Source organism: Salvia splendens, chromosome 19, assembly GCF_004379255.2.
Source record: "Salvia splendens isolate huo1 chromosome 19, SspV2, whole genome shotgun sequence".
Classification (NCBI taxonomy): domain Eukaryota; kingdom Viridiplantae; phylum Streptophyta; class Magnoliopsida; order Lamiales; family Lamiaceae; genus Salvia; species Salvia splendens.
Window position 1 is genome coordinate 20,998,296 of NC_056050.1, and position 23,908 is coordinate 21,022,203.

The 23,908-nt window shown below is 35.0% G+C and overlaps 3 protein-coding genes and 1 pseudogene across 10 annotated transcripts; 3 read left to right on the top strand and 1 right to left on the bottom strand.

Moving 5' to 3' along the window:
• The first annotated feature begins 6,091 nt into the window (after nucleotides 1-6,091).
• LOC121778281 lies at nucleotides 6,092-9,562 on the top strand (annotated as a pseudogene).
• A 783-nt stretch (nucleotides 9,563-10,345) lies between these two features.
• Nucleotides 10,346-13,904, bottom strand: LOC121778282 (pseudo histidine-containing phosphotransfer protein 5-like). 3 transcript variants are annotated; one of them, XM_042175600.1, is made up of 6 exons: nucleotides 11,778-13,904; nucleotides 11,129-11,259; nucleotides 10,972-11,040; nucleotides 10,813-10,884; nucleotides 10,633-10,654; nucleotides 10,346-10,509 (listed from the first exon to the last, which is right to left on the bottom strand). In XM_042175600.1, exons 1-6 carry the CDS (start codon nucleotides 12,120-12,122, stop codon nucleotides 10,489-10,491), a joined length of 660 nt encoding a protein of 219 aa, XP_042031534.1. In that variant the 5' UTR covers nucleotides 12,123-13,904; the 3' UTR covers nucleotides 10,346-10,488. The 3 variants fall into 3 exon arrangements, with proteins under 3 accessions (XP_042031534.1, XP_042031532.1, XP_042031535.1); XM_042175598.1 differs by having other exon boundaries at nucleotides 10,582-10,654; XM_042175601.1 differs by lacking the exon at nucleotides 10,813-10,884 and having other exon boundaries at nucleotides 10,582-10,654.
• Nucleotides 13,905-17,148: 3,244 nt separating this feature from the next.
• LOC121778521 (protein SAWADEE HOMEODOMAIN HOMOLOG 2-like) lies at nucleotides 17,149-21,394 on the top strand. 6 transcript variants are annotated; one of them, XM_042175886.1, is made up of 10 exons: nucleotides 17,149-17,658; nucleotides 18,391-18,479; nucleotides 19,068-19,153; nucleotides 19,240-19,285; nucleotides 19,385-19,520; nucleotides 19,605-19,668; nucleotides 20,013-20,064; nucleotides 20,288-20,431; nucleotides 20,884-21,003; nucleotides 21,088-21,394. In XM_042175886.1, exons 2-10 carry the CDS (start codon nucleotides 18,426-18,428, stop codon nucleotides 21,139-21,141), a joined length of 756 nt encoding a protein of 251 aa, XP_042031820.1. In that variant the 5' UTR covers nucleotides 17,149-17,658; nucleotides 18,391-18,425; the 3' UTR covers nucleotides 21,142-21,394. The 6 variants fall into 6 exon arrangements, 5 of the variants coding, with proteins under 5 accessions (XP_042031820.1, XP_042031822.1, XP_042031823.1 ...); XM_042175888.1 differs by lacking the exon at nucleotides 18,391-18,479 and having other exon boundaries at nucleotides 17,150-17,658; XM_042175889.1 differs by lacking the exon at nucleotides 18,391-18,479 and having other exon boundaries at nucleotides 17,150-17,538.
• A 1,793-nt stretch (nucleotides 21,395-23,187) lies between these two features.
• LOC121779350 (lachrymatory-factor synthase-like) lies at nucleotides 23,188-23,908 on the top strand. Its single transcript, XM_042176679.1, has one exon. It carries the CDS (start codon nucleotides 23,256-23,258, stop codon nucleotides 23,748-23,750), a length of 495 nt encoding a protein of 164 aa, XP_042032613.1. The 5' UTR covers nucleotides 23,188-23,255; the 3' UTR covers nucleotides 23,751-23,908.

The following is a 23,908-nucleotide window of genomic DNA, read 5'->3' on the forward strand; positions in this document are numbered from 1 at the left end:
TAGTTTTTTTTAATTATAGTGATAATTGACCTAATTTAATTAATAAAATATTATTAATTAAGCTAATTTAGTCACAAAGTATATTTATAATATTCCAACACAAAATGAACATAATATTTGTAATAAGGATATTTTGGTCATTTTACTTTCTAACCATTTATAGTTTTGAAGACTAACATATCAACCAAACAACATCATAAAAACACTATCTTTATCACTAGCTTACTTTCGGCCCGAAAATACTATCTAGTGATAACTATCTTAGTATTTCTAACATGCCAACCAAACGAGCCCTTATTGATTTAATGTCGCGAGATAGAACGGAAAACGAAAAATTCGAAGATCAAAGAAATAATTTTTTGAAGAATGAAATAATAAGGACAAAATGAATTGGTATTTTACCTCAGGCGGCGCAACGGTGCAATTTGAGAAATCTGGAGAGGAACGCCGGTGGTGGTGTGTGAGATGATTAAGGAATGTTCTAAATTTTTTGGAGAATTTTCCATAATTTAAAGTTATAATTAAATTTAGATATACATTTATTAGTTTTCATGTGTGGTCATGCATAGTTGGAATATGATTTTTATAGATTTTCATTTGTCAAATAATTATTTGTTTGACATACTAATTCGCTAATGTATGTCTAGACTAGGAAATCTTTTCTCGTGCTAATAAACCTTGAATGTTATGCTGAAGTTAATTCAATGTTAACGTATTTGTAATAACATATTTCTTTTCCTAATGAAAATAGTGTGGTTCACGCAATTCAATGCCATGATCTCATTCCAAATAAATCACACATCATTAGAAATAATTTGGACCTTAATCTTATGTTCAACCAGTTTTTAGCTCTATATATAACACCCAAAAATTATTCAATTCCCATAAGATCATCATTGTATTATTATTTTTTTGGTGCAACAATCAATAGTAGATATGAAGCGCTCCATCTTTCAAGTTGTTCTTATCCTTGTTCTCATTCTCCACACATGTAAGATTTTTGAAATTCAATTTCACATGATATGTCTCCAAATAAATACTATATCATGTAACAAAAAAATACCAATACAGATGATATTTTACATTTATACCATAGTATTATACCTTCAACTTTAAAACACCATATGTGATTGCATTTGTCAGCCTTTTAATTTTACAGTAAGATGAGATTATTAATGAGAATTCACGACTAAGCAAGTGAAATAAATTTCACAATACGCCACTCATTTGAAGACGGATAAAGTATTTTAATTTTTCCCCTTTTAGTAAAAAAACATAATTAAGTCATGTGAAATTCTGTATATTAAAATTAATTTAAGTTGGAACTGTATAACTTGTTAAAACTCTTAAATCTTGTCCCACATCGACTAGGTGATGATCCAGCTCCTCTATATATAAGTGTGGATAACCCTTCCCCTTATAAGGCCTTTTACGAGGTGAGTGGCAAGTCGATGATCCTAGCCCCTTTATATATAAGTGTGGATAATCCTGGATAATCCTCCCCTTATAAGGCATTTTAATGGGTGAGTGACTCATTTCTAATATAACTTGTGTAGGTAGCTTAACGACAGCAGGGGAAGGGCAATGTAGCGAAGAACTTCCGGCAACAAAAGAACTATGTGACCGTAAAAAATGTATGACAGACTGCAAGAAAAGGCACGATCGCCTTGCTAATGGACGTTGTAAAGAATCCGACCAATGTACTTGTTTCTATGATTGTAATACCAAATAATTACATTCATTACAATTATATCAAACGGTATCTCCTTTGAGATCAGATCCATCCGTGAAAATAAAAATTGTTTGTATTTGTAATGAATTTTTACCATATTATTATTTATATGATGTATTGTAATATGTTCTTTTATACATAAAAGTGGCTTTCAATTTCTTAGATAAAATAATAATGAGATGCATATAAAATAAGCTTAAATTTTAGTTTGAAAAGCTATCTGGTTTGCAATATTAGTGCAATGCCAAGTTAACACATAGTATTTACTAATACACTTTGAAAAATATATTTTTCAACCAATATGGGTAAAATATACTACTAGTAGTATAGATCATGCGATACATTAATATATTACTTTAAATTGAGAAAAATATAAGTGTATAAAATTAAAGTTATTTGCAATGACATTTAAGGCATGCGCGAACGCATGATTTTCACATTGGGGGTCCAATTCACTACTATAGAATAAATTTTAAGGTAATATGAGATTAATTGAGAAAAATATAAGTGTAGATAAAGACATAAAGTTATATGTGATTCAATGAATAATACCAGTTTTATTGAGGGATGTTAAAAGCGGTTTACATGATCATCATGTTGTAATTATATATGATTCGGGAATCCGTTTGTAATTGTTACGTAAATGATATGAATTGAAGATTATTAAAAGATACTTTTAATTTAATTTTGTGGAGTACATTATCCATTACAGTACTATTTTTCACTTGTAGTGATAAATTAACAAAATTGTATATACAAAACTGGGGTATTTTTGTAATTTTTTATTATATGCAAAAATTAAGGAACTTGCCTATTTCAATTATACTTTAGTTTTACATTATAACCCCTCATATTAATTAAAGAATGAACAATAACACTTTCAACTAAAATTCAAAAAGAAAATACTTATATTCTAACAAAAATATTTTATTTTCAGAAATTTAAATAAATATTTTACATTATGTTTTATCTACTTTTAACAAAAAAATATGAAAACAAGTTAAAAGAAGTAAAAAAACAAAATAAAATTAAGACAGTGAAAATATTGATAATTATTTTAAAATTTATTAAATCAAACTACATAACTTTTTTATCCATAAACAATTTAGTATAACTTGTTACGAAGAAATTTAATATTAAAAAAATTTAAATGATATATCTTTTTATTTTGTTAAAGAATAATTTTTTCCTTTTGAAAGATCAACCAATATGTACTATAATGGTACTTGAAATTAAAAGTTGAAATTAACAGTAAAATATCAATAGTTTTAAAAATATATATATATGAAGTAACTAAGAGAATTTCCAAATAAAAAAATTTTATTCAATTTTTATTTTGTAAAAGGAACAATTTATTTATCTTCATATCATCGTGATAGTTTAAATAAATGAATTAATAAGAAAAAAATTGTGATAATATAAATTTCCTCCTATAATTATAAATAGGGTTATATTAGTCATAGAAATACGTAATTAATGATGTTAATTAGTCTTATCCTAATTAAATTTGAAGGGCATTTTGTATATATAATTTTTGTAAATTTATCTTTACTCTTTTCACTTTTAAGGCATATAAACAAAATCTTTATTTAGGAAGATGGACAGCAGGCAGTTTTAGTTTCCTTTGGTACGTAGTGTATCACTTGCAACGCTTTGGTGCTAAATTATTACTATATACAATTATACACATTAAATGTTGAGATCCACATTATACTACATCTTAATAATACTTTATTAATGTTATATTAAGTTATAAGAAAATAAACAGATTGAGCTTTAGTTTTTATAAGGTTTATAAAATTTAAAATGTCAATATGATTTTTAATATATTAGAATCTAACTAAATATATAAAATGAATAAATAAACCGTGCATCATAATCCTAACGTAGGACTAATGAACGAATTCTCATTTTTAAAAACAAAACGTACCCTAGTTGGTATCTGTTTTGTAAAATTAGGATTCAAATATGATTAAATACGAAAAATAACTCATTATTGTTATTTATGAAAATAACTAACACACACCTTGACTAGGGGTGGGGAATTATACAAAAATATCGGACTTACCGTACCGAAAATACCGATTTTTCGGTATACCGTAGTTTTCGGTACGGTATGATACCGTACTGAAAGATTCGGTACGATAATGGTGTTAGATTTCCTACACCGCAGTATACTGTGGTATACTGATTGATTATTACATATATAAACATATATTTATAATAGGGGTGATGTATTCAGTTTCAACAGGTAAAACACTTGTTATCTATTGGATTTTGTGATCTAACGGTTAGATTAATGTCACGTGTCATCTAATAAAGTAGATTATTAGTCTAATAATGTAACTTAACTAATAATGTACTATTTAAGTAAAATAATGTAGCATTTTAGTGTTATAATGTAACTTGACTAATAATGTAGCATTTTAGTCTAATATGTAGCTTATCATAACCATCCAATCCAATGATCTAAGGGTTGTGATCTGTTTGATGCTTAACACTAAGGAGGTAGTAGGACCGTAACGTTCCCCATATATATATATTTATGTTATATTTATACTAAAATTTAAAAAGAATGACTGTATGAACAAGATTTGATTGTGGTGAAGTTTAATTGATTTGGAATTTTTTAAGTAGTTAAACATTAGAATTGTTTTTTTGAATATTTGGGTATAATAGAATTTTTTTTTCCGGTATAACGGTATGTCGTACCGCATTTCGGTATACCGCAAAAGTACGATATACCGAAAACACGGTATGGTAACGGTATCAAAAACTACCTTACCGAATTTCTGGTATACCGAAAAATTCGGTACGGTATCGGCATGGTGTTTTGTCATACCGGAACTTTCGGTACGGTATACGGTATGACACTCACAGTACGGTATACCATACCGAACCACCCCTAACCTTGGCCACCAATTACTTTTAATGGGCCTTGTGCAGGTCTGATATTGATTATTCAATGAATTTTGTCCAAATTTTTCAAGGTGAACTTTAACTTTTTTATATGATTGGACTAATCTTTAATAATTTGCTCAAATTTATTAAATTGGCTCAAATGTAAAATTCAGATATATTTCTTACATTTCATAAAAAAAATCTTTTTATTTTTAGTAACTTTTCTTTTTAATAAAGTGGATCTCATTCTCCGCTAACAATAATACTCCCTCCGTCTCAGCCTAAGTGAGACGTATTCCTTTTTGGTACGTCCCAACCTAAGTGAGACGTTTCCCTTTTTGGCAACAATCAACTCACGCATCTCTCTTACTTTATTCTCTTATCTCTCATACTTTATCATCTCTCTTACTTTATTCTCTTTTTCTCTTTCCTACTTTATCCACTCTCTTACATTTTTCTCTCTTTCTCTTTCTTACTTTATTTTCTTTTACTAGTAATTTACTTTTAATAATATTATTCACTAAACAACATTACCTAAATTCCTATGCCAAAATAGAAACGTCTCGCTTAGGTAGGGACGAAGGGAGTACAATTACTTTTTCTTTCTGCGATCTACATTACCAATTATGTATTAAAATTCATATTATTTTAAATATCTATTTTTTTATGGGATGAGAAGAATACTGGAGATCAATTTTGATACCATAATAATTCATTTACTTAAATCTTAAAACTAATTGATGATAAAAAAAAGTGGTTCACACTTCAATTATCTTTTTATAATAATATAAAATATTATTATATTTAATTTTCTTTTATTTGTCAGCATAATTAACATCCCATCAAATTTTAAGCACGCACGGTTTCTATATGGTAAAGTGAAAACATACTAAATCTGAAATATAAAATATTGAAATAAATAAAAATAATACTACTAGTACTTGCTAATTTTGATGGCAGATCGGAACAAAAAAAATAAGACTATATTTCATAAACAAATGAAACATTTATATTACGAGATCAATAGAAAAGTTTAATTTAAAAGTTATGATGATCTACGCATGTTCTATTGTTCTTCATTCTGATTTGCAAATAATTATTGGTACATCTAATAAAAAATTTAATTTTATATAGCTACGTATAAAATTTTCAAAATTAATCTTTTTTTATTTAAAATAATTAAAATATTTATAAATCAATTTTAAATAAATAAAATTGATAGGAAAGAAAAATAAAAGGAAAAGCAAAGAAAGTGACTTGACTTACCTGTGGTCAAATCGTTGAACCAATGGATGAACTGTAAAATGGAAAAAAGATGAATAAATAAAGACCAACCCTATGCGATATGAATGCTCTCTTTCGGTGAAACTGCTTTGCGCTAAACTAACTCACCCCATTCCCTCCTTTTTTTTACTCTTCTCTCTCTCTCTCTCAGCAATTCATCGATCTCTGGTACGTACAAACGCCATCATTTCTCTAGTTTTTTTCTGCTTGATTTTGCATCATTTGCATTTAATCAAAATGCAACTCAGGTAACTTTGTTTTTTTGTCATCATATGATTTTTTAATGCTCCAGTGTTTTTTATATTTTTTTTATTGACTTGCTTTTTGATTGATTAGTTCTGATTGATCTTGTTTGTGTATCTTAACCGGAGAATCGGTGGATGCGACGGTGATTCAAACCAATCGGTTGTTGTTTACTGAATTTGTGCAGTTACTCTAATTTTCGTGTCAATTTCTCGAAACGAGAGAATGCATGTTGATTTTACTCATTTTTGTGCTATTTCGGTAGTTTCTATGCCGGAATTTGACTTGTGACGTGCTTCAATGCAGTATCTGTTTGTTGTTTTGCTGGCATTGTATTCTGGATGTCTACATTGGATATGGAATTTGTTTCCCGATGGTGTATGTATGATTGCTGGTTTTAAATTGATTTAGATCACAGATCTAGTCAATTTTTGTGAAAAGTTGAATGTGGTTTACTATAGTGCTTTCATCAGTGTTTTCCTAAGAATTGTAGTATGATATTTGCTAAACATTGTGGAACAAGTAGAATTTGTAGATACAGTGCTTCGTGTCCTGACATTTCTTTTTGTCCTCCTTACATTTTTGGCGACTGACTGTGGGTCAAATTAACGGTGACTCAGATGGAGCAGGTAAATATCGGTGTCCCTAATTTCTGCATAATAATGCAGTGTGTGTAATGAGTTCTGATATTTTGTGATTAACAACGCAGTATGAAAAAGTGGAGAAGATTGGTGAGGGAACATACGGAGTGGTATACAAAGCCCGTGATCGTGTAACTAATGAAACCATTGCTCTGAAGAAAATCAGGCTGGAGCAAGAGGATGAGGGGGTGCCAAGCACTGCCATCAGAGAGATTTCTCTTTTAAAAGAGATGCAGCACGGAAATATCGTAAGGTGTGATTAAAACACATATGGTTTAGCTGCTTGGCAAATTAGTGTCACAAAGAATATTCCAAAGAAGAAAATGTGACACTAGGAAACTAGATGCACACAGCACACATATATGCCATTATCTTGTTTTGAAAACCTTAATGAAAGTTCTTTTTCACCTATATTATATTATTCTTTTGATGATCTTATTGATATGTCTTCATTATACAATGTAGCTATCTCTGATTGCCAAAAGTCATGCATTAAACTTCCTCTAATGCTTGGTTGCAGATTGTATGATGTGGTTCACAGTGAGAAGCGTTTGTATTTGGTTTTTGAATACCTGGACTTGGATTTGAAGAAACACATGGATTCTTGTCCAGAGTTCTCACAGGATCCTCGTCTGATAAAAGTGAGTGACTTCAATCTGCCTTATCTTTTATCTATGGAAGACTGCTAGATCTAAAAGTTGAATTTCGAACCGTGCAAGATCTGGAGGAGAAATTTATCACATACAGACTAGAAAGAAATAACAATATGTGTATTTATTCATAAATTAAAATAAGTCTTACAGTTTTGTGAATAGTTTCCCTGTAAGTTGTAATCACTAAGTGGACTTCACTCATACTCTTACAGGCGTTTCTGTACCAAATACTATGTGGACTTGCCTATTGTCATTCTCATCGTGTGCTTCATCGAGACTTGAAACCCCAAAACTTACTAATAGATCGACGCACCAATGCACTGAAACTTGCAGACTTCGGACTGGCCAGAGCATTTGGTATTCCTGTTAGGACATTTACACATGAGGTAAATGCTTCACAGCCTGATACTATATTTGCTGGTTTCTACCTGAAACTTCTATTCTGTCAGCCTTGATTGTGTAGTCTATTTGTGACTTGTGAGAATTTTTTCCATCTTTTAAAACATGACTACAAGAAAAACCTGACCTTTGCAAACTGCCTCATATTCTATCTATGGTCCTGTTATGACCTTATTTCTTTCCAAAGTCGCTGGCTGTGGATATCTCTAACAAAACTGATCCAGAAGTTTTGCATGATACAACCATCTTATAACTGACTCGAGAAAGGATCTCTTACAAATTGACTGTTTCCTTTTCTTTCCCTCGACCATCAATCTCTTTTGCAGGTTGTGACTTTATGGTACAGAGCTCCAGAGATACTCCTTGGTTCGCGGCACTATTCTACTCCTGTTGATGTGTGGTCCGTAGGCTGTATATTTGCAGAGATGGTAAACAAGCATGCATTGTTTCCTGGGGACTCTGAAATTGACGAGCTCTTCAGAATTTTTAGGTGATACATCTGGAACAACAAATTATTTTACACAATCATCAAGTTTTCCTTTTTTGTTCCGCCTTTCATTTTTATAATTAAAATTCATGCCAGAGTTGCCTATATATGATGTGTATTAACGTAATGAAGGGTCATGGGTACCCCAACTGAAGACACATGGCCTGGAGTAACATCCCTCCCTGATTTTAAATCATCATTTCCAAAGTGGCCATCCAAGGTATATTGTTTGCATATTTGACCTTTTCAGTTTCTTTCTCCTAAACTATCAGAATATTCAAGCATATCTCTATTTGCAGGATCTGGCAACTGTCGTACCAAATCTTGATTCATCTGGTCTTGACCTCCTTCGTGTAAGTTCATTTCCGTTGAAGATGTTTCTTGAGTCATCTAGAGTTTAGGATGATTCTTGTAAAGTAGTTTTGCGTTTCTCGTTGAGTTGTGTAGAATGATATTAATGTAAACTTTCTTATTTCTTCATATAGTATTAGAACTTTAAATAAAGATTACATCACTCCGTCCTTCCTTTTTAGTTTCTACCATAAATCTGTTTTGCAATATACTAGTGGTTTGCCTTTAGATATCACCGGCATGAAATTCTTGTACCTTCATTTTTCATTTTGAATTTAATCTTCACCTAGATTACATACGAGACAGGCATCCTGATTTTACGTCTGCTGAGACTAGCAGCATGCATGTTTTACAAACAAAGAAAAGAATTGATGGCAAGACAACTCATGCATTGTTTCTCTTGCAGAAAATGCTCTGCTTGGATCCTAGCAAAGAATCACGGCAAGAACTGCTCTTGAGCACGAGTACTTGAAGGATATCGACTTTGTCCCTTAATAAGGAATTATCCTCATCCCGGTGCAAATGTATATTTATTAAACGCATGATATCCGGGTAATGTTACCTGTTATCGATTTCTTGGGTTGTTGTTCCGGGCAAAGCCACTCAGGACTTAACAGTAGCTCGCTCTTTCACTTGCTTACCGCTCTCCTTGTGTGGTTGTGATTGCTTCATTTTTGTTGGGTTGGTTGTAGGATCGGTTTCGGTTGTTAAGACGTTTTAGATTTGCCTTGCTCTGTAGTAGATATTATGGTTTGCTTTTGGTTGCTTCAAGTTTTATCTTATGCATTGTTTTATCTTAAGAAATTATGTCATTTTTCACTATAGTGTGTTAAAAACCTGCTTTAATGGGAATCATGGTGTCTTGGATTTAGTAAGTTCTACATAAATTTATTGATTTCGGTTGCATGAATCGGTGTTATATATTTCCGTTTGAGATCGGCAGCTCTTGTTCTAAGTCATGTACTCCCTCTATTCCACTATAGTTGGGTCGTTTTTTTAATTTTGGGACTTTCTATAGTTAAGTCATTTCTATATATGGAGTAATAATAAACAAATTTTCTTTTTTTTTTATGTTATGTTCTCTTTCTTATTTATTATCTTTTCACTTTTCATCTGTGTGTAAAAAAGAATTACTGTGGAACAGATTTAGAATTATTTAAACTCTATTTATCGATTCATCTCTTTAAAGTTTAAAATTTAATTATTTTTCCTTTTTCCAGTAATAATGAGATTGGGCCTTCACAAAAATGCGTTAAAGCCACTTTGATTTATCACTGAAAGAAACTTTTTCATCATGCCGAATGGAATATGTGACATGGGCCATCATGGATCTTTAATCGAATAACGAAGTTTCTAGTGTCCAAGAATCTTCATACGATTAAAATGGTTTTTATTACCCAATTGAAAGTAGGATTTTATAAATAGACTCTAAATTGTTTCATTGCGATTTCAATTATGTAAAGACAAGCAAAAACTGGAGATGGAGCATCGAAATCAACACAAGAACGTACGGAAACTGATCATCGGTATTCTTTTTTTTTATTATTAATTAAATTAACTCCTATATAAGGGAGGAAATTACAAATAAATTCCACCTCATGCAATAATGTCTAAGCTCCTTATCGCTAGGACAAAGACTCTGGATAACTGATCATTCGTATTCGACTAGTCAAAATTTATTTCATTCTACAGAAAGCAACATTTACTTATTTAGTCAAAAGTTTCCCACTCTACAAGTAGTAACAGTCATTCACTTATTTGGCATCATCATCTTCGTAGCGTCGTTCCTCCAGCAAGTTATCGAGCTTCTCTTACAAGCTGAAATTACGACAAGAAAACACGTTTAATAGATATATACACATACATACACAAACCCACAATGAGGAAGACCTGAAAATAGTTCTCAAGCTTCCTCTTCAGAGATGCATGTTCTTGTTTTACCTCTTGGAATGTTCTCATGCACCTACAAATTTCAATAGTTATAAAATTTATAACTGCAAATCAGAATAGTAAGTAACACTAAATAAATGAAAACCCTGTAATCTGTATTATTATAAAATATGGGCATACATTTAAAATTGGCATGTTACATGGGATAAGGCCAAAGGGAAACAAAAATACCCATCAATGTTCTCAACTTTGCAGTATTCTTGAAATTGTGTGCATTCCTTCTTGACTTTTTTGGCACCAATGCTCCAGATTCGGGCAATTCGGGCAGAGTATGATCATATAGACACCATAAATGAATAGGAAAATAAGGCTATAGTATCATACACGTACCTAGAGCTGCTACCCTTATACTGATGCATGATATTATCCAGTTTCTCGAAGTCGCAGGGAGTATTTTCTCTGAACGGAAGATAAACGATAGAAAATAACGTTTTCAATGACGAACAATTAAGGTAGAATCTGAAAATGATATAATTTTTCAACTTACAGTGTCAGTTCTATGTTTCGAATAAGGCGGGCTGAGTCTGAGTAAAATAGCTTGACCACTTCTTCCACAAAGTTAGGGTTAGCTTCATCTTGCAAATCTTCCAATTGAAGGAATTGATCATCGAGATATCCCTGAGAGAGAAGCAACACTTAGCTAAGGAGGCAACAATGATATTGATAATGAGAAATGGAAGGAATATTAATGCAACACCTTTGACGTTATTGATCGATTAAATAATAGTAGTATCTTCAAAAGGTAGTTACTTAATGCTGGGAATTTGGATAATAGCACTACAGTTCTTCAATATTGTATTAGGAGAAAATCTTATGGGGATGGTTTCCACTTTTAGGAATTTTATATAAAAAGCCAAATAAAATAAAGGTTGATTATCGTGAAAATACGCAACAACAATTCATTTGAATAATAACTTCATATGGTTCAAATATGACAGGCTAAAAACATTGCCAAATTTCTTTAAAAGGAAAATACATTTGCCATTTTCAAGGAGATTTTTAACCTAACTGAGTAGAGTAGAGCATTCCTCATGTAGGAAGCTTCAAATAACTTCATATGTTTCAAATGTGGCAGGCTAAAAAATTACCAAACTTCGTTAGAGAAAATATTTTGCTACCGTACAGGATAAACTAACCTGGTTGAATAGAGCATTTCTCATGTAGGAAGCTTGGCATGGCAGTTGATTACCCTCCATTGTAATAAAAAGAAATAGCACGAAGCAAGTGAAAGATAAAACAGATTGTATTTCTGGATTCAATAGGAAATAGGTGAAAATATTGATGTATAAATGGAGAAAAAGATCCAAGGAAGGTCCCCCCATTTCCATGTGTAGTTTTAGTGTATGAGTTGTCTTGGTTTCAAAACTGTGTAACATCTTGCAGTTGTTTTGAGATGTCCAAAAAGCATTTGAAATTATATTGAAAAAATATGCAAAATACACAATCGCTCTATGCGATTTGGAAACATATTTACTTAACATGTTCAGGAAACATGGCTTGAATGTGTTAAAGAAAAAGTACAGTTTTTACATGTTCAACAGTGAGACATAATTTAATGAAGAGCTATCCTATGGCATGGATATGGGGACACTGAGCTCAATAATGAGTATTTTTTCTTCATAAACAAACCACATACATAATTAAGATACATTAAGCTATAGTTTCCATATCGGATAATTTTATAGTATTTTAGAATATTCAAATCCTACTAATATTAATAAGAAAACTTAATTAGTTATATATATATTACTAGTATTTATTGACTGAACTATTTGAGAGATTAGATGATCAAAAAAGTTTGGAATTAATCAATCTATCAAAGTACATGGCAGCTTAGCTTATATTTTTCTCATCAAATCGTATCAGCGAAAGTGAACGCCCCCAAAATATCGAAGTAGTTGTGTCAGAAACTGTGCGAGTGAGACACATACAAAGACTGACATGCACACACAATATTCTTACAGCTGAGGTTTTTGTCATACCAGCAGATTCTAGCAATATGTGTCCCTTCATAGTTAAAAGTTTTCATGTTCTGGTCCCTTCTTGCTCCCCCTCCAAAATCCCGATGATCCCACACCACATTCGAATAAAAATTTGGCATTAATCTCTCTTCTAAACTCACTGGATTAGAATCAAATTCATGTCTTTCTTTCATAGAACTAATAACATATAATCGGTGAATTCAACTAATAGTTGTTTTGGCAGGAAAAGATCAATTTATCCAATGGTACTAAATGGTGCTTTGAACCAAGACAAGACCAAAAAACAATAAGGTGTTAAGGATAACTATATAAGGACATTTCAGCATAATAGTGTGCTACGAGTGAATTAGAGCATCAGCAGTGGCGCGGAATTCCCCGCGGAATTCCCAAAAACACATTCTGTCACGTCATACGGACTCCCCACTGCACTGCCATATCATAAGGACTTCCCACTGCACAGTGACGGACATCCTCAAGGACTTCCCGAAGGACTTTCCACAATTAAAAAAACCACAAATTCACAAATTAAACAATTTCCGGAATTAAACAGTTTACGGAATTAAAATTTCGACACAAATAGGGAAAAATTCCATTAAATTCCATTTAATGCAATAAACGAGAATTCCGCGCGGATGTCCGTGTGAGTCAACGCAATGGCGGATGTCCGCACACCCGTCGCGACAGAATTCCGCGTAACGCCGCGGAACTGCGGTGTCATCGGCGGAATTCCGTATCCGTGCATACCATGCACAATGGCGGACGTCCGCCACGGAATTCCGGCACGCCGATCGGAATTCCGCCGGGACGGGCCATTGCTGATGCTCTTATATGCTAGAGCGATCATTCTGCTCAACAATCAAATCATGGTGGATTTGTGTCACAAGGAATTCTTATCCACATCAAACTTTTGTTAGTCAGTCGTTTGTTAATAATTGGGGTACAACTTTTAGCTGATATGACTTTTTATAACATTTTCCACAAAATTAAGATACCTTTGTGCCACTTCCAAGGGATCAATGAAAATATCACAATTTCTTTGTTTCATCGCCTAATTCTCTTGATAAATTAAGCAAAAAACATAGTATTCTTACTCTTATTGCAATCATTTAACAGCAAGCCTTCAAAAGATTTGTCAGTGTTCACTAGCACTATTAGCATAGTGAAATCAGAGTTGAGAGATGTTCCATGAATGATTATTAGAGCATCCACAACCGTGCTCTTGCCAGCGGCACGGTTGTGGGCCCGGACGGTACTATTCATGCCTGCTCTCTGGCAAGAGCACAACACCCACAACTGTGCTCTTCCGCAAGGACGAGCACAATTAATATAAAATTCAATTACACAAAAACATTTCCATAATATTAAAATTCATTTAAAACTCACAATAAATATTACAAATGACAAATAAAATTAAACATTGCATAATTAAAATCCTAAAAATTAAAAATTACATAATTAAAATCCTAAAAATTAAAAATTACATAATTAAAATCCTAAAAATTAAAAATGAATGTGTTAAATGGTTTGTATGAGAATTATGAATGAGAGATGATTTGATGTGATAAATGGATGATGAATGTGTGTATTTATAGATGATTTTGGGGAAAAAAAAAATCAAAAAAAAATCAAAAAAATTCAGAAAAAATGGGAAAAAAACGGCCATATTTTTGGGATTTGGAAAATATTTTTTTTTATTTTTTAGCATTATTTATAATTAAATACCGATTTTTAAAAAAAAAATAAAAAAAAGTTTAAACACAACGGCTATGCCGTTGACGAATGGGAGCGCGCCACGTGTGCGTCCGCTGGCACGGACGTGCTCGATACATCGAGCAGCGCCGTGCCAGCGGCGCGGCTGCAGCGGCGGCGGTCCTGCGCCTTGCCAACGGCGCGGACGGCGGTGGCGTCTTTCGCCACCGCTGCGGATGCTCTTAGCCCATCTGCAGACTCTGTCCACGTGTTGATGTGGATGAGTGGTCACAAAAGCAGCTTTTTTAAAGAAAAAAGGCATCCATAAGAATGATTTTGAGTGGTTCTCCTCTGTGTTGTTGATAAGAAACCATGGAGGATGTGATAATCTTCACGAATGTTCAGCTTCAGTCCAGAACATAAAGTAAATGTGAATAAAAATATTCCTTTGCATCCAATAAGCTTCCAAATTCCAAACCTTTACGGTACAAGATGTTTCTTTGGAGCCATGTTTCAACATGCTCAAACCTACTTTTATCCTGGTGTATACAAAGGGGGAAAATCAGTTCCATCATCTTCGGGCTTCGGGTTTTTGGGACTGAAATCTACTTATTTGCTTGCAGAACTCCTGCAGATCCATCACACCAACATATAGGCTTCATATAACCTCAATCTCATTCAATAAGTGGTGAAAATGAGCATATATGACTTCATATAACCTCAATCTCATTCAAAATATTAAAATTTCCATTTCCCCATTCTCATCAACAACAATCTCATCGTTGCAAACCAAAATCCAGCTATATTGTCATCGTGTCGCCTAGTCTCCCATTGAACTAGAGGTGCCCACGGTTCTGGTTTTGGATATTGCCAAACCGAACCGAACCGCGAGGGAGTTTTGCGGTATGGTTCCAAAACCACCGGTTTCGGTTTCGGTTCCGAACCGGCGGTTTTTTACGATTCCGAACCGCCGGTTTTTTGCAGTTCCGGCGGTTTTTCACGGTTCCGGTTTGGAACCGCCCGGAACCGGCAGTTCTGGTACGGTTTCGGTTCAAAATTTTTTGAACCTGAACCGAACCACGGTTCAAAAATCGACGGTTTCAGTTCGGGTAATTTCTCAAGGTTTCGGTTTGGACCGTAACCGGCGGTTACGGTTTCGGTTTTAACCGCCGATTCAGTAAACCTTGGGCAGGTCTACATTGAACTATAATAATCACTTACCATTTAAGCCGCGATATTCAGAATTACTATTTCCCCATTCTCATCGGCAACGATCTCATCGCTTTAAACCAAAATTCAGCTTAAAAAATTATTTCCACTGTGGGTGCGCGGACAATGCCCAATGCATCGTCCACGCCCTATAGATCGTCCGCTGATGGTACGCGGATGATAGGGCATCGTCCGCGCCATCGCTTGCCCACTGTGGGCGACGAGGACGATGGCGCGGACGATGCAACGCGTTTTTTTTTTAATTCCAAAAAAATTATTTATATATTAACCCTCTACCCCACCTTCATTTGTAACCTTTCCATTCACTTTTCCACACTTAAATTACACTATAAAATGGATTCCGGTGAATACCTAAGTCCGAATAGTCCGATGTTTGGGGGTGGTGCACGTTGACCGGGTACAGACCCTGACTCCAACACGCAGTATGATCCCGAATTCAGTACGGTCTGTCTGACATGGAGCTGTCTCCAACTCGCCCCGCCGCCCCCTCCGCCGCCGCCGCCAGAAAGAAGCGGAACCGGCACCGGGCTTACAAGGTGCCACCTCCGGAAACGAATGAAGAGTACTCCCCCGGGAGGACGAACTACCAATCGGATGAAACCCTCGTCTTGGCGAGGTGTTGGGTGGATATTTCGGAGGACCCGATATTTGCGAACAACCAAAAGCAGGTTGCGTACTGGGAGCGCATCGCCGAGCGCTACAATGAGGCGAAGCCGCCGAGCGGGTACAAGCACCATAGGGAGCAGCTCCGCAAGCACTGCGATCAGGTGAAGAAGCAAGTCAACATGTTCTCGGTGGAGTACGAGAAGTGCTCAAAGGAGCAGGGGAGCGGCGAGAGCTTGAGCGATGTGCGCGATAGAGCGCTGTTGTCGTACCAGTCAATGTATGACAACTTCAAGTATTTCAACATCTGGGCGCTCTTGAAGGACAAACAGAAGTTCCAGGGCGAGATTCTGCCATCGGCTGCGCGAAAGAGGAGGAGGACCACCGAAGCCGGCGCTTACACAAGCAGCGAAAGCGGCGCATATCCGATGGACCTCAACCGGACGATGTACGAGGAGGAGGAGAGTTCCGGCACATCGGTGTCTTCCCGACGTCCCATTGGCGTCAAGGCTGCGAAGAACAAGGGGAAGGCGAAGGCTATATCCTCCTCGCAAGTTGCGGCCGCCCCCCATCGCCGACCCCGGTTGCACTTGCCTACGCGGAGTTGGCAGCGGCCGCCAACCGGAGGACGTTGTTGGACACGCACAACGCCCCCATGCAATGTCAGGACCCGGCCAAAGCCGAATATCTCCGGGATGATCGATGAGCTGCGCCGCAAGTTGAGACTTTTGCAGAGTAGTCAACTTTTTTTCATTTCTAACTCGTGTAAAACTTTTTTTAATCAATGTATGTTTTGCCGTTTTTAATTAATCGTGGTATTTTTTAATTATTTTGCATTGATATATTTGAAAATATTTAAATTAATTAACAAAAAAATAGTGAAACCTATAGGGCGGCCTTTAAGGCGGCTTATGGGGCGCCCCACTGCAGGTGGAAGGATAGGGGGATAAAATGCTTACATGGCGATGCATAGGGCGGGCTTTAGGGCGCCCCACTGCTAATCCTCTTAACAATAATATCTCATCCAAAATTCAGCTTGAAAAATTGTGATGTCTGCTGTTGAACAACAGTAAACGCTAACCGTTAAAGCCACAACATTCAGAATTACTATTTCCCCCTTGTCATCAACAACAATGTCATCGTTGCAAACCAAATTCAGCTAAAAAGTAGAGTCGCCTACTATTGAACTACAATAATCACTTACCATTACTTCTCATCAACAACAATCTCATCGTTTCTATACCAAAATTCAGCTAAACAAGTAGCGTGTCGCCAAGTATTGAGCTACAAAACCTACAATAATCGCATACCGTTTAACAGTCGTCTCCGCAGAAACATCAGCTCCTCCGCGAAAATCTTAGCATGAAAACCTAAAGAGTAGCAGATTCTACGGGTATGATGATTATCGATTACAATAAAAAGCGAAATTAAGCTGATGATTTCAATCTGATGAAGAGCAATCGACTGTTGTTACTAATTGAGGAATCGTTGATAATGGAACTTTTATAATCGAGTGAGTTGCAGTAGCAGTTTTTACTTTATCACGTATGACTGCTTTTTCTCAGTTGCTCATAACATTAGTTAAATGAATTGATTGGGTCATTTGTTAAGATTCTATATTAAATCTATTACTTTGGTTTATATCTATGAATTAATTTTCATGTGCTATTTTATGAGAAATAGTACTATACTCCTATATTTTACTATTTTCAAATAATATGTATTTTTTATTTGGAAATTGGATGATGTGAACTTGTGGATTTACATTGTTTGGAAATTAATTTATAAATGGACATATTTGTGACAGAATATTTGAAGTTAAATTATAGGTTACAATGCTTCAGTAACAGTTTAATTTGATGAGATGATGTTCTGTTCTACGTATTCCGCTAACCATAAGAATTGTCGGTTTGTAGTTTAATGTTTATTGTGTTTTCACGGGAATTTTATTCTAATGAGTAGGACTATTGGTTATGTGTTCAACTAGCTTTAATTTCATAATTTCATAAGTATGTTCGACGCGTGTAGAGCGGAATGATACATTGTCCCGAATAACATATAAAGTGGAATATAGAATTGATATAATTACGATTCATCTAAATAATGTTAGGAGCAATATTCTATATCTTTTTAATTTCTCTAATTTCATGCTTTATTCATTAGAATCATTACTCATACCATAATCCCAATTATTGCTTTAGAATAGTTAAATAAGTAACGCCTCTTTAAATGGCTGTTTACAAAGAGTGAACATCTTTTCGTTGAGATTTTAAGCGGCAAATGGACCTCAGGCCGAGGCTTCGACAATCCTTCTCCGGCTTCACCAAATCCGAGGTTTTTGACCTATAATTTTCTCAAGTTATATGTGCATTCCTAATCATCCCCAAATATGTATTCATTACTCATGATCTTTGTTATCGGTGAAATTTTTAAGGTTGATTTGTTACCAAGGCGTTGAAGGTTTTTTATTAGGCGTATAATTCTTCGGTTCTTCCTGTTTAGGTATTCAATTAGGTCGAATTATTTGTATTCTGGAACTTTGTCTTTATTGAATAAGGGTATATAACTGTTTGTAATACATTTTCTTAGCATAATGAGACTATAATTTCAGGACGGAAGGATAGGTGTATATTGGAGTTGGATGGTTTTGATTGAAAACCATTTGACTCATGTTTGTATAATTTGGCACAAATCAACAAAGTAGAGGTAATGGTGGTGCTGAGCCAATTTATTTGTAATTTTTTATGTCAATTTGGTCTCAAAGCCCTAACTTTTTAGGGATGCTAGAATGCTTGAGTGGCTTCAGATTGTGTGATAAGGTGTTATTGAAGTATTGGCTAGTAAGATTGTTTATGTCGAATTATGCGTTATGTGAGTAACTCAGTCTCTTATTTGGGGACCTCATATTATGCCTTTGATCAGGTTCAGAAAATGGAGTGGTTACTTGATAGTCATAAAGAGCAAACTTTGGAAGATGAGTTCTGTAAGAAATTAGCAAGACTTTTCAAGTGAGTTATCGTTTAAAAATTCTTTAAAGATTGCCTGTTTTTAAAAAAATGTATGGGGTATGCCTCACTGCTTTGGCATTATGCAGTCGTGTGAAAGGCCGTGCTGGAAAACCAGTTGTAAAGTGGATTGAGGTTTAATCATTTCCTTTCCTTTGACGGTTTCTATCATAAGTTGATCTCTTAGAGTTGAATAGAATTTTGTAACACTTTTGTCATTCCGAAATATGAAAGGTTCAGAGGTGGTTTCAGAAAAATCAACAGCAGGGCCTCTACAGAGAGGCTTCGTTTGATGAAGCTAACAAGTTACCTGATGTCCCAGAAACTCTCACTCAGAACAAAGCAAATGGAAATGCGAAGATGCCTGAGGGTGTGTTTTGGTTACAAAATTTCTAATACAAACTAAATGATTAGTTGACATGTTATATCCTGGTTGACATTGTAATTGTGGCAGGAATCGAGGATGCAGATATATCTAGGTTGGAGTTTGAAGCACGGTCCTCGAAGGATAGAGCATGGTAGTCCTAAATTTAACATTTGATGGGTCTCTTTGTCCATTTATGCGTTTGAATTTTTGTGCATTATTTGCATATTGAATTAGGGTATTACAGGAATGAAGGTCAGAATTTGTTGAATCTTCTATGTCAGCACTCTTTCCTGTCTCTTTATGATATGAAAATGAAACTGAGAGCAGCGACTAAGACTGCATTATTTAGAGATATAGTTTTCAATACAGTATCCGTTTCAAGAGAGAAAGAAGCAACATGCTTTCCTATTTTAACCAACACCTAGATATGTACCTGCAATTATTTCAACTTATTTAGTTGTCTTATTTACCGATTTGTTCCGATGTTTTTTACAGGTATGACATTGATACATTTCTTTCCCATAGATTTCTCAGTTCTGGGGAACCTGTGAGTTACTTTATCCTGCAATCGTTCTTACCAGCCCTTTTTCTTTTGATGGCTCCTACTTTCAATTTCTGAAGCTGATATCAACCATTCAGTTACATGTTTCGCTGTTAAATTTGGCCGAGCCTTTTCTGTTCACCCTACAGTGCATATAAGCAGAGGGACAAAGTATTTATCATTGTATGTATGTATCAGCTCAAAGTCTGATATCTTTAACTAACTGCAGGAAGTCCTTGTAAGGTTTGTTGGGTTTGGAGCCGAGGAAGATGAATGGGTGAATGCACGAGATTCTGTGAGGGTGCGGTCTGTTGCTTTGGAGCATACGGAATGCCAAAACGTAAAGGTTGGGGATCTAGTAGTGTGCTTTCAGGTATGTTTTCTCCTATATTTTGGGACTTTATTAGAGTTTGTTCCTTCAGAAGTCATGTCAGTCAGCAAGATTACAAATAGAATGTTTGGGAGGTTTGAGTGATACCGATAGCAATATGGATAATGTATAGTATGAAATAAGAAGTATGCACTGTTCAGTTAGTTTACCTCATTTTCAAATAAGGCTCTAGGATGAAAAAAAAAACACGACCCAAAATTTACTGGCAGAGAACCTGTGAAAAACCATGTCTAAAGTCTGAGGTTACTGATTTGTTCCATCAGTGTATAAAATGCAATACAAGACTTCATGTAGTACAAATACATATATAAATATGCTGATAAATCAATGTCTGTCGCGGCCTTTTAAAATTTCCAACACCTTAAAACTCACTGAAATGAACAAGTCATTTCTGGTTTAGCCGCCGGCATGCGCTCATATATGTTTGGAACCAGGAGAGACAGGATCAAGCAAGATATTATGATGCTCGTGTACTCGAAATTCAAAGAAGATGGCATGATATAAGAGGTTGCAGATGCCTTTTCTTGATTAGATACGAACATGACAATGCAGAGGTGAATGCTTTCCATTTTTGGATCATAATCAAGTTAAACTTTTGGTGCATTCAATCTGATATGATACGTGTCTCTGTTTTATAGGAAAGGGTCCGTTTGAGGAGACTATGTTGCCGGCCTACCATAGTGGCGAAGTAGAAGTAATAGTAGCTCCCTTGAAGAATATGTTCGGGTTTACATACATCAAGATTGAAAAGTTTGAGTCGTCGTGCATTCCACCTTTATTTTCGTGTTCTTGGCTGCACTGTCTATCGCGTCCAAGGCTCGTATTAGTTCAACTTGATAGTGATGACTGATGATTATGATCTTTGCTTATGTGACGCGTTTACAAGTTGGTTCACAGAATTCTAAAGGAAATGTTTAATGAAATGAACAAAATTTACATCGTTTAGTTTGGAATTCAGTCTCATCGACTGTGTTAGGAACTTAGCAATGTTGCAAATATATTATTTCACGAGGCACACTCTTGTCCTATGTCGATGTATCAGTGCGCTCTAATTAAATTCTAATTGTGATTATAAAACCTTTATTGAGTTTACTTATAATTAGCTCTTCCAAATTACAATCGATAATGCTACAAAATGTACAGACTTATCTTCATTTTTTATACACCAGAACTAAACCTGGATGTACATGGAGTATATAATATAACCATAATACATATACTATAAAAAATACTACTAGATCTAATAAAAACATTTACCAATATTTTTGTGTGTCAATTATAGGTGACTATATTAAATATTAATGTGTCAAGGATGGGTAACTCTTGCGCTTGTTTCCTTCGTAAAAGTATAATATGGACATCTGTCGAATCTTCTTTAGAAATTGACTTGCCGTTGCCAACTACTTTCATTTTACATGAAATCAACCTCATTAATCATGCAGCTTTGCTCTGCCTCCATCATTGCATTTAAGTCTCTAAATATTAGGCCATCCACAACGCTGTTCCTCCATCATTCCTAAACCGTTCCTTAAACTACTATTTGCAGGCCCCACTGTACTTTTTTACTCCATTCCTTAACTAAGGAACGAAACCTGCAACCCTCCGTTTCTTATCCGTTCCTTAAATTACTATTCATTCAATTTCATTTTTTATTTTTATTTCCAACCCAATTCAATTAAAACAAACACACTTCATTAAAATTAAAATAACATTACAACTTAAAATAGAGATAACCAAGAATGAGTTTGTCCCACATCGAAAGTGGAACATAAAACATTCAAGGATGTCTCTATAAAATAGAGATAATCAAGAATGAGTTTGTCCCACATCGAAAGTGGAACATGAAACATTCAATGATGTCTCTATAAAAGAGAGACAACCAAGAATGAGTTTCATAAATTCGCAAGCCCATCAAATATATATGGGCTAATACGAATTTCTAGTATTCATTTATTTGTAAAAATTATTTTTAAATATAAAAAATATTTTTTATAAATAAAAAATATTTTTTTAAAAATTTATTTTTTTAAAAAAATGAATTTATTGAATCAGCGTGACGACGCCCACTCGCGGGCCGGCGAGTGGGCGTCACGCACGACGCAGGGCGAGCCACGTCGCCGAAACGCGTGGTGACACAAGCCGTGCCGCGTCTCGCGGCAACCGCGACGGCATGGGCACGACACGGAGACGGAACGCACCTCCGCAACGCGTCACGCGCCGGTTCCGTTCCGCCGGCACGAAACGCGGAACGCGTTGCGGGTGCTCTCAGTAAGTGTATCTTTAAAATATAGTCCTCTGTCTCATTCAAAAAGAAGCCTCTTTAGCATAAAGCTTTATTCATTGTTGTTTAATATACTTAAACTGAGATAAAATAAAGTCAACAACTCAAATTTGAGAATATACAGTCTTTATTAAAAAATTTATACTATCCTTGAAGTGAGGGGTGTTTTCAATTTTAGATATGCATGTGTCACTTTGAGCGAGAAGAATAAATTGTTGCGGTACTATCTAAGTTAGTAATAATATTATTAGGGGTCATATGCTAGTAATTCAATAAAATATACAGTATCTTTTATTGAAGTCAAATTATTAATCATTATCTTTCTTCTTTTTAGTTAATAAACTCAGGAATAGAGTCGCTTTGAGTACGTTGGTTAAGTTTGTAGTTTTTAAAAGTTAAAAAACATTTATCATAATTTTCCTTCATTTTTTTTATAGTTAATAACATTTACAAAAGATTAAAGTCCCAGCCTACTATAAATATATATACAACGATTCCTTGTCATCTCCACAATCCCAACTCAAAATGGACCAAAACCTCACACAACAAAAATGGGAGGCAAAAGTTTGCACTACTCTCGAAAAGGCGGAGCCCGACCAAATCTGGCCCTTTTTCCAAGACTTTTTCGGGCTCCACAAATGGTTTTTGGGGCTCCCAAATTGCCACGGGATCCATGGAACCAATGGAGAGCCCGGGTGCATTCGCTACTGCTCGGGCTTCGGGCTCAGGCAGGAAGCGGATGAGATAAAATGGTCCATGGAAAGGTTGGTGGCAATAGATCATGCCCAAAAAACATTTACTTATGAGATGGTAGATTCTAACATAGGGTTCAAGTCCTATGTTTCGACCATTAAGGTTGTTCCTGCCGCCGGAGGAGGAGGAGGAGGCGCTGTGGAGTGGTGGATCAGCCTTGAGCCGGTGGAGGGTGCGAAGTTGGAGGATTTGGTGGCCAAGTATCAAGTGGCTTTGCAGCTTATGGTGAAGAAAATGGAGGAGGGTGCTGTTTCTGGATCTTCATGATTTTAATTATATTAAATCACAATTTGTGTGATTGTGTATGTCTTTTTATTTGACTAGTACTTTTTTTGTTATTAATAACAATATTGTTGTTGTTGTTTAATTTAATCTTTCGTGTGTTGTTTATATAATGAATGAAGTTTATTTCGGTTGTGGTTAAA

What these genes read in the sequence shown, in the direction of transcription:
- LOC121778282 (XM_042175598.1), bottom strand. Translation starts at nt 12,122, where the DNA reads ATGTTAAGTAAATATGTTTCCAAATCGCATAGAGCGATTGTGTATTTT. An exon ending in GAAATGCTCTATTCAACCAG is followed by an intron (nt 11,260 to 11,777) that starts GTTAGTTTATCC and finishes CTTCTCTCTCAG; the next exon opens with GGATATCTCGATGATCAATT. An exon ending in AGCTTGAGAACTATTTTCAG is followed by an intron (nt 10,510 to 10,581) that starts GTCTTCCTCATT and finishes TCGTAATTTCAG; the next exon opens with CTTGTAAGAGAAGCTCGATA.
- LOC121778521 (XM_042175886.1), top strand. Translation starts at nt 18,426, where the DNA reads ATGGACCTCAGGCCGAGGCTTCGACAATCCTTCTCCGGCTTCACCAAA. An exon ending in CCGGCTTCACCAAATCCGAG is followed by an intron (nt 18,480 to 19,067) that starts GTTTTTGACCTA and finishes GCCTTTGATCAG; the next exon opens with GTTCAGAAAATGGAGTGGTT. An exon ending in ATCTAGTAGTGTGCTTTCAG is followed by an intron (nt 20,432 to 20,883) that starts GTATGTTTTCTC and finishes GTTTGGAACCAG; the next exon opens with GAGAGACAGGATCAAGCAAG.
- LOC121779350 (XM_042176679.1), top strand. Translation starts at nt 23,256, where the DNA reads ATGGACCAAAACCTCACACAACAAAAATGGGAGGCAAAAGTTTGCACT.